General features: G+C 41.3%; 1 protein-coding gene across 2 annotated transcripts in view; it reads left to right on the plus strand.

Annotated features, from left to right (window-relative positions):
- The first annotated feature begins 375 nt into the window (after positions 1–375).
- RYBP (RING1 and YY1 binding protein) overlaps positions 376–17212 on the plus strand; it is a 75599-nt gene continuing 58762 nt past the window's right edge. The window contains exons 1-2 of one of the 2 annotated variants that reach the window (XM_057555587.1): positions 376–543; positions 1308–1433. In XM_057555587.1, the coding sequence (XP_057411570.1) occupies positions 512–543; positions 1308–1433 (158 nt within the window). In that variant the 5' untranslated portion in view covers positions 376–511. Of the gene's footprint in view, positions 544–1307; positions 1434–15521; positions 15698–17212 lie in introns of those variants that run through there. The other variant, XM_057555588.1, reaches the window with a different exon arrangement.

Genomic DNA, 17212 nt, shown 5'->3' on the forward strand with positions numbered 1-17212 from the left:
GGGCCCGGCGACAGTCCCACGGGTCGGCCGCGCGAGGCCCGAAGCCCAGACCCGGCACCCAGGCGCGGCCACGTGCGCCCCGCCGGCCTCGCACGCTCCACCGCGCCGGGCCAAGGGGCCACCGGCAGGCACGCGCGCCCCCAGCGCGCACACACTCCCGGGCACGCACACCGACGGCCCGGCCCACGTCCGCCACGCCCCGCCCTCCCCCGCGCCCCGCCCCCGCCCTCGCGGCGCCGGCCGCCGCCTTCCCATTGGCCGCCCGGCGCGTGACGCGCGGCGCCCGGCCCCGCCCCTCGTCAGTCACTCGGCGGAGGCGGCGCTGGTGGGGACTAGTCTCGTCCGGAGACTGGCAGCGGCGGCGTCGGCGGCGGCCGGAGCTCGAGCCCCAGCGGCTGAGGGCGGGCGCGGGGGAGGGAGGGGGGCCGGTCCGCGACGACTCCCCGGACGGCGTTTCTCCTCCGAGCAGCGCCGGTTTCGGCTTTGGGGGGGGCGGGGGTACAGCCCATCCATGACCATGGGCGACAAGAAGAGCCCGACCAGGTACCTGCTCCGAGCCGAGGGGGCGGAAGGGGAGGGAGGGCTGGGGGCGGGCGGGGGCCGGCGACGACTAGGCCCCGGAGCCACCCGGGGCGGGGGGAGGCGCTGCTAAGATGGAGATCCGGGGGCGGGGGGAGGCGGCGGCGGCGGGCGGTGGCGGCGGCGGCGGGAGGCGGTGTCGCTCCCGCTCGGGGCCGGCGGCCGTGCGCGCCGCAGCCATGGCGGCTCCTCCTCAGCCGCCCTCCGCCGCCGCCGCCGCCGCCGCCGCCACTCCTCCCAGACAAAGGGAGATTTAACCAGGTGGGGAGGGAGGGAGGACGCGAGCATGGGAGGGGAGAGGGAAGGAGCCGGCCCACTCCCCGCCGCCGGCCTCGGGCTGCCCCTGCGCGCCCCCTCCAGATCCGGCCCGCGGCTCCCCTCCCGGCCCCCCCAGCCCCACGCTCAAGTCCACAAGTCCGCCCGCTTCCTGCGCCCGCCGCGGCCCTTCCCGGGGCGCCGCCGCCGCCTACTGTGCGAGGCAGCACGGCCCGGGCCCGGGCCCGGAGGCTGCATGGTGCCGGTGGGGGCGCCCCGTTCCCTCCCCCAGTTCCTCCTCTCGGCCCCGAAAAGGGTGGGTGGGTGGTCTCCAGGGCGAAGTTTCCAGCGCCGGATTCCTGCGAAATTACGACGGCTCACCAGCGCCTGTGTTTTGCTGTCTCTCCCCCTTTTTCTGCTCCCTGACTCTTCCCTCCCCTTTCCCCCACTCCTCACTCCTCTCTCCTCTGAAGGCCAAAAAGACAAGCAAAACCTGCTGCAGACGAAGGCTTTTGGGATTGTAGCGTCTGCACCTTCAGAAACAGCGCCGAAGCCTTTAAATGCAGCATCTGCGATGTGAGGAAAGGCACCTCCACCAGGTACTTGAAGCTCTGTGTTACCTTTTGTTATAGGACTTTTTTTTTTTTTTTTTAAGGTGGGGGGAGAGGGTTGTGAGCTCTACTTTCTGCCTTCTTTCCAACTTGTTGATTACGGCTTTTTCTGTACGTGCGGGGTGGGGTGGGGGGATGATGTCGGTTTGGGTTGTGTATATTTCATGTTGGGTGCAAAGCCTCATGTTCACTGATTTATGGGAGGGAATTTTTCCAGGTTTCGTCTTGTTTCAAACAGACGCTGGGTTTATTTGACACTTGTATCCATTGGCTTATTGGTATTGGCTCCAAAAAGAGGAAGCTTTGCTATGGATTGTAGGACATTGGACCTTTTATTTTTGCCATGTGCAGAATGTTTTTAATTTGCCTGTCCTGAATTATTCTTCTCTTCTCTGAGAAATTTGGTGGTGGTTGTACAGTAACGCGGTGGTTGTGCTTTTCCTGTCTTGAACTGCAAATGTCTTTTTTTTGTTTTCCTTGCACTTGAAGATAAATGCTGGGGTTTGATAAAGTGCATTTTTTGGAAGACCGAACTGTCAGTGTGTGTGTGTGTGTGTGTGTTTCTGATTAGCTTATGAGGAATGGTGATGGAGGACGATTTTTGCAGAATGTAGAATGAATAGTGTGATTATACTGAAGTTTGTGTTTAAAGCTTTATTAAAATGAAAAGAATGTTGAAGGAATTCCTCATTTTAGTGAAGGTGGTTAACTGTGTGGTATCAAAACGAGTTGAACTACTCCAGATTTAACATTTAGATATACTTGAATGAAATGTGGAAGCTGATTTTGTAGTCTTCTGTCATCTTTTAACTTGTAACTGTAATTTGTTTCAGTGATTAGAGTTTGAAGTTAAAAACTATTCTTTGTGCCATTTAATGGGCAGACATTGGGGGGGGGCTGTGTGTGTTCGTGTGTGTGTGTGTGTGTGTGTGTGTGTGAGAGAGAGAGAGAGAGAGAGAGAAAGCAAGACAGAATGAGTGAGTTCCTTGGGGATCTTTAAAGTTGATTGCCAAAAGTCTCATTTCATCAGGTACTTGTTTCTGAATTGGTGGCATTTCAACATGACCGGGTAGTAGCACTGCACAGTTCTAACTGGTTATTGTTCTTTGATTAAATGAATGTGTCCTGTTAGGGTTTCATTGCTTTATTTATACCTGGGAATAAATAGAGTATTGGGCAACTTTGTCCAATTACTGGTGGAACAGTTCTGTGAATTCCACTAACTCTAAATACTGAGACTTTTAAATAAAAATATTCCAGAACTAAAAATATTTCCCCATAGGTACTTCCCCCCCCCCATAGGTACTTTTTAAAGTAAATTCATATCAATATTTTGTATTATCATAGAGCAGATTTAGTTAAAATAAGCAACACTCATTGGGAGCTTAGTAGATTTTGTTTTGCTATCTAAAACAAGGAATTCCGTCAAATGGCATGAAAGTTTAGAAATGTATTTGTTATTTAAAGCAATAGTGATTGTATTTTATTTGAGTAATGTTTTTTTATATGTAGAATCCCTCAGAGGCCAAACCTCTTTATTGTGGTTTTGCTATGAGTGTTACCGTAGATGATGTTAAAGTAAATGACTAGGAAACTCCTAAGAACTTGAGAACTTTACTGGTGAAGAGAAACTTAAAGCAGATTCAAAAGTTTACATCCAGTGTATTGCTGGGAACAATTATCTCATAATAAAGTACATTTCAGTTTCTACACATATAAAAAAAATCTGACTCATCAGCTCTTTGGAAGCACGTGGAAGGTTTTGATTTTAAAAACAATATAGATGTTGAAAATTTTTTCAGAGTCACAGATGACAACATTGGAATTGTTTTTTTAACAAATATATTAAATTACTAATAATGAAAATGTTTCAGGAACAGGATACTCACCTACTATCTTTAAAAGTCTGTGACTTTTTTAGGTCTGTGGTTGTGTAGGATTTGAACACAGATTTTAGAGATCTGAGGATTTAAATTCTTACCAACTCATGATACTTTTACATAACTTAATTTCATCTTGGTTATTGTCAATATTTTTGTGTGTTAGATCTGGAAGTCTTTATAAAAGATTTTGTTCTAGAAGTCATTGATCAAAAGGCAAATAACATTTGGCTTTCTTATGCTGTGAATGGGTTTCATGTGGAAGGGTGAATTTCACAGGTTTTCCTCCTGTGTTGTCAAGTGTATTAACTGTTGGTTAATTTTTCTGTGACACTAGTTACTACTGCTTTGTTTTTTTCCTGGGCCTTTTTTTTGTGTGTGTAATTTTCTTGATACAACAAAGATTTGACGTTTGTTGCCTTGTATAGTTTTAATCAGACTTGGTATTGATGGCAGTAGAAAACTTGTTGGGTTTTGGATGCGGGGTAATAGGCAAAAATTAGTGGTTTTTAGAATAATTTTTAAGTAATAAAAGGACTTCTAACCTGTTGACTGGCATAGAAATTGGGTGTTATTGCTCTGAGCTGATGTCTTGTATTATAACAGTCTCGCTGGTTGGGTTGCCACTGGTAATTCTGGAGTTTGTTCATCATTCTTGTCACTGTCGTTGCCATCATCTGTCTACCAATCAAGCAAGGAAGTCTGCTTTGAATTAGTGATAGTCCACTAGGACGTAGAGCTGTATTTACTCTTTGAGAATAGAATTGATATCCTCAGTTTCATTAGGAAAATATTGCCACTCATCCAAAAAACATTTATTAAATTACTAGGGTGTGAAAGAGTCTGCTCAAGACATTGGGGACGGGAGGCGGGTGTTGAAAGGTTGGTAAGACATGTATAGGAATGGCCGTAATCCAAGTTATAAAGGCTCTAAGAGAGGTATAAATAACGTGCTACGGGGAGGTCTGAGCAGTCTGGCTTGGGCATCAGTTAGAAGAATTCCCCCTCCCCTCAATTCTTCTGGATAAGAAGAATTGATTTCTACAGAATTAGCTGCCATCTTTCACTATTATTGCCATGTGTACCAGATAAATTTAATTCTGTGGGTGGAGTCATGAAAGTGATTCAGAAGGTCTTTTCTTCTTTTTGTAGCAGCTTAGAGCAGAGGGTCAGAAGTTCGAAAGGAACGTGTTAAGGGAAGAAGGAGACAACACTTAATAGGCTACTTGGAGGTTCAGGGGGCAGTGGAGAGCTTTATTTTGGATGTATTACCAATTTTGTTTTGGGTCTGTTTAGTTCTTAAATACACTCCTTTTTCCACTTACACTGTTCCACTCTCTACCCTGCTGGGGTTTTTTTAATAGCTTTATCCAGACATAATTTATATACCATACGATGCACCAACTGAATAAGTGTACAATTCAGTGATTTTTGGTAATTTTAAAAAGTTGTACAGCCATCACCACAAACCAGTTTTAGTACATTTCTATCACATTGAATGGCTTCCTCATGCCTCTTCTGTGATACACTTTTACTAAGTCTTTAACACTAGAGCGTGGAGGAGGCACCTGCAGCTGAGAAGTTCGCCTCCCCACCGTGCTGATGTACTCTGAGCCTTTCAAGGCAGTAAATAAAGGAGTGTCTGTGGAAGGTGGTGGTGAGTGGGAAAGAAACACTACCCCTTCCCTAGGTAATAGCCAAAGTAGTATTTCCCAGCCCACTTTGCCTGTCTCAGGAAAGAGGATATCAGCTTTTAAAAGGAAGAAAACCAACAAAACCACAAACTCACAAATTTACCTAACCGTTGTTCTGCTAAGTTGAAGTTTTTGAGTATTGGGCAGAGTAACTTCCTAGACACGGTGATAAATGAAATATATTTTACTTTTGGTTTTGTTATTTCTCTGAATGCAATGATTTCTATTGTAAAATTAAAATTACTAAAATATTGCTGCAATTCTTCTTGATTAGTGGTTCTTTGATAATAGTGCTGCACTGAATACTATTCCCCTGAAAAATGTACTGTATTTAGAGTTTTTACAGACAAGTAAAAGTGAGGAATTTGCTTTAGATGTGTAATAAGATTGTGTGGCTTAAAAAAAAAAACAAAACTCTGGTACTAAGGATATTGAATGGGAAGTTGGTAGTACTCAGTTGTTTGTGTGTAAAATATTTTCCTTGTCCAGGAACTCCCTGATTCTTTGCAGTTGTAACTTTGGACTTTTTCTCCTCTTAAATTCAGATACCCTGACAGTTGAAAGTCTCTTGACTAGTCATGAAGTACTTTAGAAGTTTTAGGGGAAAACACACATATTTAGTGAAACGTGACAGTTTTGATCTTTGCTGGAAGCTTCAGAAGAGCATCATCCTGTGGTACTTTTCAGATAGGAAGCCTCCCAGAAAGCAGAGGGGTGCCTGACCTAGAGAGGAGCCGGGCCCTTCCCCGCAGTTCTGGGTCATTCGCCACAGTGGTTCTGCTCCTTAGGCCACATTGGCTTTATTGTAGTGTTTGTCTTTTGTAAAATTTCTCCATAAAATACATAGAAAAATTACCGGTCCTCCAAATCATCAAACCTTGTCAAACCTTTTGGCTTCGAAGCTGATACAAAAGCAGGTACAGGTTTAGAGATCACTCTTACCCAGAAACGGAGTGATAATTTATTTTGTGTTTGCTATTACACTGGACTTAACTGATTTATTAGTACTGACTTCATCTTATGTATACTTGGTGACCTTAAAGTAAATTACCTGGGTAGTTGACAAGTTTTCATTGAGCACACAGACATCTGGGCTTTGGGTGTGCAGTGGTGTACAGACAGATGACATCTTTATTCCTGTGGAGCTTAAAGTACTATGGCGAGGACAAGAAAGTAAACAAGTGAACAGAAGAATAAGATCATTTCAGCTAGAGACCAGTGCTCCGAAGAAATTAGAGCAGAATAGGGAACCACAGAGTGGTGAGAACTGGGCAGAGCGACTGCTTTGTAGACAGTGTCGAGATACACATTTGCCTTTTTAGGAAACACTAAAGCTGCTTTCTTTTGGAGCAAGGGGATAGTTATTTCTGGAGGTTTACCTGTGCCAGTTAGCTCATTTGGTGGGGGACAGTTTAGAGTTCGAGCCTTTCTGCATAGGCTACTCAACTTTTAGCTACACATCGTAGACTAAAGTCTGGCCAGCTAACGTGCCAGTATATCCTGTTGCAGTTGACCCTTGAACAACTGGAAGGTGAGGGGTGCTGATACCTACCCCGCTGTGCATAGTTGAAAATCCACGTAACACTTGTCCTTTGGTATCTGAGGGGCATTCGTTCCAGGACCTGCCACGGATTTCCCCGGCTGCTGAAGTCCCATAGTTGGTCTCCGTATCTGCAGGTCTGCATCTGTGGATTCAACCAACCACGGACTGTATAGTACTGTAGTATGTGTTTATTGAAAAAAATTAGTGTATACGTGGACCTGTGCAGTTCAAACCCATGTTGTTCAAGGGTCAGCTGTTACTAGGATGGGAGGTTTTGAATGGATTCAGTATGTATTATTTTTTCATGCATCATGTATTTATTGTGTGCTTCCGTAGATGCTGAAGAAATTCCAAGTGGCTGTGGTTTACGAAAATAGTTATCAGCACTAATTCGGTTCCTTAGTACTTTAGGGAATAGTGGGTCTCCAAAAGTCTCCTTTACAACTTGAAGTAAAACATTCTACAATCATTGTGGTTCTCATTTGCCCTCTTGTACCATCGCCAGGGCCTTTTGTCTTTGTGACATCTTCCTTTATACTTCCTATCACTATCTCTCCTCCTGTTTTTTCTTTTTTTTCTTTTTGCCTGTTTATTTTATTTTATTTTTTTTTTAAAGATTTATTTATTGATTGATTCATTACTATGTTGGGTCTTCGTTTCTGTGCTAGGGCTTCCTGTAGTTGCGGCAAGCGGGGGCTACTCTTCATCGCGGTGCGCAGGCCTCTCACTATTGTGGCCTCTTTTTTTTTGTTGCGGAGCACAGGCTCCAGACGCGCAGGCTCAGTAGTTGTGGCTCACGGGCCTAGTTGCTCCGTGGCATGTGGGATCTTCCCAGACCAGGGCGCGAACCCGTGTCCCCTGCATTAGCAGGCAGATTCTCAACCGCTGCGCCACCAGGGAAGCCCTGCCTGTTTATTTTTAAGTAAACTTTTTGAACTGTAGCATACGTACAGAGAAGTGCACAAATCATAATTGTAAGGCTTGATGAACTTTCACAAAGTGAGCATACCTGTGTAACCAGTACCCAGATTAAGAAACAGAACATTACCAGGATCCCAGAAGCCCCTTGTTCACTCTGCAGTCACTTCCCCCTACCCAACCCCTATCCTAACTTCTGACACTGGAGATGGGTTCTGCTTGGTTTTGAACTTTATTTAAGTGGAGTCATGCAGTATGTACACTTCTGGGTCTGGCTTTTTTCACTCATTCTTAAGTTTGTGAATATCCATGTTGTGTGTGGTTCTTGTGTAGTCAGTCACTGCTGTTTTATCCTAAGAATATCTTAGAGCTCAACTCTACATACAGACCCCTAACACATTGGAGACATGGGATCTCTGCACCTTCTGTTCATTACCTGCACAGTTGAACACAGCCATCTCCTCCCAGCAGCAGCATGAAATCCACACATCATTAGGTGAAAGGAATAAAACCTGGTGTGTGGAACTTTCTGGAGTATGCAAATGGAGTAAACTTCTGGCTCTCATGAGTAATATTGTTCATCGGTCATTTATGTTTCAAGGCACTGGTTGAATAAACAAGGAACCTAACAAACTTGTTGAAAAGATAAGACCATAAAAAGATAGCCAGTGGAAAAAAAAAAAAAAAAAGATAGCCAGTGGTGTGAATGCAGTGGTAGGCATGGAGTGAATGGGTACCTGGTAGAGACCCTAAGTGCTTTTTAGAGGAGGTAGAGACAGTATATGGGGTATGTTGCGGAAGGCCTCACTGAATCTGAGGTTTGAACTAGGCCTTTTTCGTTCTTGGATGTAGGGTTTGTTGTACAGGTTGATACAAGTTAGTTAGTTCTTTGCCTCCTACCTCCTTTTTAACTGTTCGCTCTCCTTAGATGTCACCCATACCTTTCCACTTCTGTTCACAGGCTGGTAATTCCCAGATACTATTTATTAACCACCTGTCACCACCCCCATGTACACATACACGTGACAAACAGATCCGACTGGTTCTTGGGCCTCTCCATTTGGACAGCTTAAATTATCTCCTGGTTCTCATTGCTTTTAGGGTAAAGTCCAAATCCTGAGCATCACAAGGGGCTCCTGATTTGGTCCTCTACTGTTTCTTTAGAATTTCTGGAAGCAGCCTGCCACCACCGCACCTGCCCTCCACACGCAGCATGTGTGTGTTTCATACCGAACTGCTTGGTGTTTTCCTAGCATGGACCGTGATGTCTCATTTCCATACTTTCACACATTCTTTTCCTCTGGATTTCTTCTAAAATGCCCCTCCTTCCTTGTAGCCTGGCTGACTCTTACTTGTCTTTCTACATGTCTCTGGCAACCTTTTCCAGCGCCCTACAATCATGTATACCTCTTCATAACATTTGAACTGTATTTTTGTTTGATCACCTTTGTTATGTTTTCACCTTCTTTTTGAGGGCAGGATCTTTCTTTTCGTATCTTTTCCTGTGTCTGTTACAGTGCCAGGCACTTGGTAGGGGTTCACTCAATGTATGTAGAATAGATGAAGACTGGGAGTTTGGAGTCGCCTTTAAAACTGTTGCAGTTAAGAGTTCTGATACATATTCTTGCACTTTGGGGCTTGTGTCTTGTCTGTAAAGTTATTGGATTACGGGGAATTTGTCTTTATAAAGTATGTCCTTAAGAAGTAGTGTTCTCATTTTTCTGATTTTGTTTTCTAAACATGTTCTAGAAATTAAACATAGACTTTACAACCTTGGAGACCTTGGGCCATGCATTTAAAGTACTTCCAGGAGTGGTTTTGGGCTTCAGAGCTTTAGCACACTTACCTAAATAACAATAACTGTGATGATTCTTTTTCCTTTTTTGTTGCCCATTTAGTGATTTAAGCTGCCGAAAGTCATGTCGAAAAGCGTGCTAATAAAGCAGAGGATCAGTCACGTTGTGGAAAACCAGTTTTGAGGTGTGATAAGGAACTAGGTGGGTGCGCTTGTAAGCTGGCACCTAAAGGGAGTTTAAAAATGGCTACGGAACATTTTGGGTGTTCTTGGAAATGTTTTGCTACGCTGTTCATTGTGTTAAGTTCTGTTGTGTTAACATACCCATAACTTGATAGTTGTACCTTGTACGTGGTATACATTACTGTTATTTGGATTAATTACTGCTGCTAAAGCTTGACTCATTAATTTATGTGGCTATTTTTTCACTTCTGTGCAGTGATTGACACAGACTGTGGTGCCAAAGATCAATTCTCAGTAAAGGCATTGCAGATAAACTCCCGTGTTACTCAGAAATCATAAATACAGGTTTTTCTTGACTTTAAATGGGGTTGCGTCAAGATAACCTGTAATAAGTTGTCATAAGTTGAAAATACCGTAAGTCAAAAATGCATTTAATACGTACACCTAACTTGCCAAACATCACAGCTTAGCCTAGCCTACCTTAAACGTGCTGAGAACATTTACAGTACCCTATATTTGGGCAAAATCACCTAACACAAAGCTTTTTTTTTTTTTAATTTTGTAAATTTATTTTTGGCTGCATTGGATCTTCGTTGCTGTGCTCAGTCTTTCTCTAGTTGTGGCGCGCGGGCTTCTCATTGTGCTGGCCTCCACCGCTGCAGAGCGCAGGCCCCAGGCACACGGGCTTCCGTAGTTGTGGCTCGTGGGCACTAGAGCGCAGGCTCAGTAGTTGTGGCACACGGGCTTAGTTGCTCCACGGCATGTGGGATCTTCCCGAACCAGGGCTCGAAGCCATGTCCCCTGCATTGGCAGGCGGACTCTTAACCACTGCGCCACCAGGGAAGCCCACAAAGCCTATTTTTAACAAAGTGCTGAATATTTCATATAATGTATTGATACTGTACTGAAAGTGAAAAACAGATTGGTTGTCTGGGTACAGAATGGTTGTAAGTACATCGGTTGTGTGCCCTGCTGATCACGTGGCTGACTGGGAGCTGCGGCCCCCGCCTCTGCCCAGCATCACCAGAGAGTACTGTACCACAGATCTCTAGCCCAGGGAAAGATCAAAATTCAAAATTTGAAGTGCGGTTTCTACTGACTGTGTACCACTTTTGCCCCATTGTAAAGTTGAGAAAGCCGTCGTAAGTCAGGGACCATCTGTAGTTGAAATCACAAGGTAAACAGATGAAATTTTTATTTTTAAGTATGATTAGATCTTTATTCCTCCTCTCCTTTCCTCTCTTTGTCAATTTAGAAAATCTATTTAAATTATCATTTGACTGGGAAAAGAAACTAGGAAGGGGGGATGTAAAAGAAACATCTTAAAACTTGTTCAAAACATTTTCTCTGTAATTTCAGATCGTAAGCAATACAATTGAAGAGGAAACTTTGATAGCCTTTGGGAGGGACAAGAAATTAAGGGTGATATAGGATGTCAGTTTCATCAGCTTACTGGGTCTTAAAACACAAAAGTGCATGGTGGTTTCTCAGAGGGAGAAAACAAACCTGGTGACTGTTTTCTAACAACAGATCAGATTTCATATGTAGGCTATGAGGTTTTAATTAAGTAGGTCTGGGGTATCCTAAGAATTTGCATTTCTTACAAGTTCAAATCCAAGGTGATGTTGATGCTGCTGGTGTGGGGAGCACACTTTGAAGACTGGTTTAGATGACCTTAAATTCTCCTTTGAAGAGAAGCCAGCCACGCTTCCTCATGAAGCTGAAGATCGTTTTTGATGTCTGTTTTGGAAAAATTATGTCTTGGTATTTTGAAGTGAGCTTAAGAGAAGTAAGTGATCAACGTTCTAGGAACCATGTTTTTAATCCAGAGATGGCATTAGAGGTGATTCCTTAATTAATAAATACGTTGTGTGAAGTATAGGAATTGATAAATTGGGGGACCATATCAACTAAACTAGTTTAATTTTTACATCCTAAAATCAGTTATCTTGCATTACTAACACTTGGCTTGAATTTCAGACGTTTATTTTAAAAACCTATATTTTTGCAACATAAGTTAGAGAGACAGAACCAGGTCTTAAAATCAGTGAACCAACATTCCAGTAAAATGTTGGCAAAGAACATGAACAGGTAATTTATGAAAGAACTGCAAATGAAGTTAAGAAGTGTGGGAAATGTATACAACCTTCCCATTATTCGAATAAATACAAAACAAGGTAGCATTTTTTTTTTAAAGGAATTCCTTTATCTTTATTATTTATTTATTTATTTATTTATTTTCGGCTGTGTTGGGCCTTCATTTCTGTGCGAGGGCTTTCTCTAGTTGCGGCAAGCGGGGGCCACTCTTCATCGCTGTGCGCGGGCCTTTCACTATCGTGGCCTCTCTTGTTGCGGAGCACAAGCTCCAGACACGCAGGCTCAGTAGTTGTGGCTCACGGGCCTAGTTGCTCCGTGGCATGTGGGATCTTCCCAGACCAGGGCTCGAACCCGTGTCCCCTGCATTGGCAGGCAGATTCTCAACCACTGCGCCACCAGGGAAGCCCCAAGGTAACATTTTTTGCAAGTAAAAAATTAAAGATTAAAAAAAAAGTTTTTAGTGAGGCTAGGAAGTGGGCATTTTCACAGACCCTTGGGTGGGTGGTGTGTAAGTTGATTTAAATTTTCCAAAGGCCATCACGGCAGTTGGTAGCAAATGCCTTTAAAACATTTGTATCCTGTTCCCCAACAATTTAATTTACAGGAATTTGTGTGATCTGCATGTGAAAATTCTGTGTATGTATATTAATAGCATCGTTATTTTAACAAAAGATGAAATTACCTACATAGGAATCAACAAGGAATTGTTAGAAACTATCGAATAGCCATAAATATTTTGCACCTCTTAAAAATGGTTTGAGATCTCTATCAAGTGGTGGTGGGAATGTAGTATGGTACAACTACTCTGGAAAATAGTTTGGGCAGTTTTTTATAAAACTTACCATATGACCTAGGAATTTCACTCCTGGGCATTTATTCCAGGTAAATGAAAACTGATATTCACACAAAATCTGTTCACAAGTATCCATGGCAGCTTTACTTGCAATAGCCTGAAACTGGAAACAAAAATGTCCTTCAGTATGTGAATGGTACATCCATACCATGGACTGCTACTTAGCAATTAAAAAGGAAGAAACTATAAATGCATACAACTGGCATGGATCTCAAAGGGCCCTTATGCTGAGGGAAAAAAGTCAATCTCTAAAGGTCACCTATTGTAGGATGCCATTAACATTCCTGAAATGACAAAATTACAGAGAGAACAGATTAGTGGCTGTCAGGGGTCGGGGATGGTGGGAAAAGGAGGGAGATGCGTGTGACTGGAAAGGGGTAGCAAGAGGGAGGTCTTTGTGGTGATGGAACAGATCTGAATCTTGACTGTAGTGATGGTTTCATCTATCTATATGTGTGATTAGATGGCATAGAACTGTTTACATACAGTATACCAATGTAAATTTCCTGGTTTTGATACTGTACTATAATCAAGAAGATGCAATTTTGGGGAAATTGGGTAAGGGTTATTTGGAGCCTTGTACTATTTTTGCCACTTCCTGTGAATCTATAATTATTTCCAAATAAAAATTTAAGAACACATTTAGAAATAATACGTAATATAAGAAAATGCTCTTAATATATTAAAAGAATGCAAGTTACAAAATGATAAACAATATAATCCCACTTGAAATAATATTTCATACCATTTCATCTAATATACATACCTAGAAGTAATGACTGATCAAAATACTAGTTCTGCTTGGTGGGATGATAGGGTTTTTTTGTATTTGTGCTTTTCTGTGATTTCTGTAGTGTGGATGAGTTGGTATCAGTTTTGCAGTTGGAAAAACCAGTTTTCATAATAGGAAATTTTTAAAAATCTAATTCTAGAATACTGAAATTTAAATAAGCAAAATCAAATTTTAGATTAAGGGAATTTAAAGTTTTGTTTATATTGGTTACACTAACTTAGTATTAAAACAGCTGTTAATATTGGAACATATCTGTATACTCTAAAATATGTTGTGTTTGTAAATTTAAAATTGTTTTGTGCTCTTGTATAATATCGCTTATATGTGGAATCCAGTAAAATAATACAGATGAACTTATTTGCAAAGCAGAAATAGAGACAGTGATGTAGAGAACAAATGTATGGATACCAAGGGGGAAATGGGGGTGGGATGAATTGAGAGATTGGGATTGACATATATACACTACTATGTATAAAATAGATAACTAATTAGAACCTACTGTATAGCACAGGGATCTCTACTCAGTGCTCTGTGGTGACCTAAGTGGGAAAGAAATCCAAAAAAGGGGGGGATATATGTGTATATATATATAGCTCATTAACTTTGCTGTACAGCAGGAACTAACAAAACATTGTAAAGCAACTATACTCCAATACATATTAATGAAAAAAATATTAAAACATTTAAGAAAAAAAAATGTTTTGTGCTCTTTGATTTACAAAATCCTGTATAATATTCTAAATCAGTGTTGCCCAGGAGAAGTATATGCATTATAAGCCACATGTAATTTTAAACTTTCTACTAGCGACAGTAAGAAAGTAAAAAGCAGGTGAAGTTATTTTTAGAATATATTTTATTTAATCCATTATATCCAAATCACTGTCATTTCAACTTGTAATCAATATTAAATTGCAGTGAGATATTTTACATTCTTTTTTCACATTGGGTGTTCAAAATACGGCGTGCATTTCACAGTTAACAGCATGAGTCAATTCAGACTAGCCACGCTGCAAATGCTCAATAGCCACAGGTGCCTCGTGGCTCCCATATTGGAGAGTAGTAGCAGCAGTAGTGGAAAGTCAGGGCTTTGGTTGTCAAACCTAAGTTTGAGTAACACCAGCTCTGTCATTTGCTAACCTTGTAACCTTGGATATGTTACTTTAACTTGTGCTTTAGTTTTTCAGTTTTGGTTAATAACTTCTCTGTAGGAGTATTCTAAGGATTAAATGAGTGAATGTATATAGCATAGCTGGCACAGGACCTGGCACAGATTACATACTGTAAACAATATATAACTGATGGAAATGTTATTATTCCAATAGATTGTGTATTGATTGAACGATTAATCATTCTAAAGGCACAACTGATTTCTTAATAATATTACTAGTGAATAAATATGTAAGGAGTATATGAGATAACCTTTGTTTTCCAGAGTTAAAGTTTTGGGGCCTAACTTTAAAGTTATGACTGAATGAATGGACAAATATTTGAGCACTTATGTGCAAAATATTGCATGAGGCACTTGAACATTTAGACTGTAAGTCATAAGATGATATCCTCAAATACAGTGTATTTGCATAGTACTTTACATTTTGCATACCAGTTTTTTGTCTTGTTTTCCCAGTGCAGTACTCAGAGCAATCCTGAGAGGTAGTTGTTATTCTAGCTTTCACAGCTGAAGAAGCTGAGGCTCAGAAAAGTGAAGTAACTTATTTGATTTCCTACCCAGTTAGTAGAATAGAAGAAATAGAAAAATGACTATAATTAAATGGACAAATTAATATGGTACGAAAGTGTTTGAACTGTATTCTTTTGGTTCAGAATTGTTCCGTCATTATTATTAGCCTAATCAGGTCACCTGTGATGTAAAAAGTTAATACAAGCCTGCGTAGATTAGGTGGTGTATTTTGCTTATTGTGATGTTTCCCTTTATAAAGTTGAGTGTTTATCAATCATTCTGTTTCTTGGTTAAATATACTCATAAAAATGGGCTAAGAATATGCTATATATGCTGACTGCCTTAAAAACAGATTATTTGAAGTGCTATTCGTCTGAAGTGCTGTTCATTGCTTGACTTACCCAGAAAATTAAAGAATTCTTTGAAAGAACATTGCATGCCACCATTAAAAGTCAGTGGTGAGAGGCAGTTTGTGAATGATTGACTCTCCCAGTGCGGTGGTGCAGTGGAAGGCAGTCATCTCCTGGGCAGAGTCAGGTGCAGCATATATCATCAGGTATTCATTCTTTGTGTTCTAATATGTAGATTCTTCTTTCAGTGTATGCATTGCTGACCTTTTTTCTGGTTTCTTCTTCAATTAAGAAAATTGAGGAAGTCACAGGACATCCAATTTGTTGCTGGGTACCCTGGGACAGAATGTGTGACAGTAAACTATCAAGTCATCTTGACACAAGTACTTTTGGTGTGCATCGTTGAAGCATATTTATAAGAAGGGAAGTTATGTTTTGGTGCTCAGGACCGAGTGATGACAGGGGGAGGTAGGTGGAATGTTCTTTGCCCCTTGGTTTTCCCTCTGCCTTTTCGGATAGTTTTACTTTGGCTCAGCACGATTTGCCTGACAGTGTCTCTCTTCCTGTCTGTGTAGCCTTTACCCTTATATAGTTCAGGGCTGTAAATCTTACACGAAGAACCCATCAGAACTCCTACGAAAGACTCATCATTTCTGATCTTGGTGATTCTTACAACATGAAATTCTGCTTTGGTATTTTTTTTTTCTTTGTTGAAGAGTTGTGAGGTTTGTGGAATGTAGCCATCCTGATTGACTTTGGGGATGAAGTTTGATGTTATCATGTTTCAAAGATTTCTACTGTTTTGGCAGGGGCAATCTTAATGCCTAGGATTTCTTAAAAGTTTCACTATACACAATGTCCGCTACTACAATTATATATATATTTTAAATAATATATTGTAAAATATATATGTACAGATTTGTGTGCTAGGTTGGAATGTAAAACTGGGGGTTGCAGTTAACACTTGAAATTCCCTGAAATTCACAGAATGAGATGATGTCTCTGTTTCCTCCAGTTTTGAAATACTGTGATTTATGTCAATTTTGTTAGCTTTTAATATAATGACTCCTGAGTATCATGATGCTAAATAACTTGTCTTAAAATATATAGAAAATAATGTATTTGTAATGTCTTACCCTCCACCCCCAAGATATATCAGTAGATACACATTTCAGAATCTCGAATAGGAAAACTTTATTTGTTAAAGCTTTTTGGCATTGTCAACTTTATGTGTAACTAAATAGTTTCCTATTTAAGTTATAGTTAATCTTTTTATTTTTAAATTCTTCATTTATGGGTTAATAAATCCTTGTCCCTGATTTTCCCAAATAAATTAAGCTCATTGCAGACTGACCAAAACACTAGATTCATTTCATCTCCTATTAAGGATCTTTAAGATAAGGGCTTTGCGACAAAACACCTGGTGTGGAAGATGAATGGTTTTTTTTTTAAGTACAGACAGGTGTACTGCAGCCCTAGGGTATGCTTACTTGGTCTTTATTATATCGTTTAATTAAAAGAAAGACTCTGTAGAATGGATGAACAACAAGGTCCTACTGTACAGCACAGGGAACTGTATTCTTACCTCTTACTGTTGCCTAGGAAATGCCACCTTCTGCTTCTAGACGTAGCTCATGTCAGCTCTTTTGGGAACTCCTTCTTCATTCTTTTTTTCTGTGATCATTGAAGCACTTTGTATGCATCTCTAGCATAGCATAGCATCATTTTTGTACCGAAACTTCTTGTTTGCGTTTGTTGCCCCAAGTTTACATTTGAAGCCCTCATGGGCAGGCACAGTGACATACTGTTATGTCTTCAGAGGCAGGGTCTTCTGTGCTGCTGCTGTTGTATTCTTCATGGTTCCCTTTAGAGTGTAATCCATTCTCCTAATCTCTTAAAAATCTTGTTTCCTTTTTAAAGTAATTGTGCTGTATATTGGTTAACCCTCTCTGCAAATGGGTATGTCCATTTAAAAAAAGAGCA

This window comes from Balaenoptera acutorostrata, chromosome 10 (genome assembly GCF_949987535.1).
Source record: "Balaenoptera acutorostrata chromosome 10, mBalAcu1.1, whole genome shotgun sequence".
Taxonomy (NCBI): Eukaryota; Metazoa; Chordata; class Mammalia; order Artiodactyla; family Balaenopteridae; genus Balaenoptera; species Balaenoptera acutorostrata.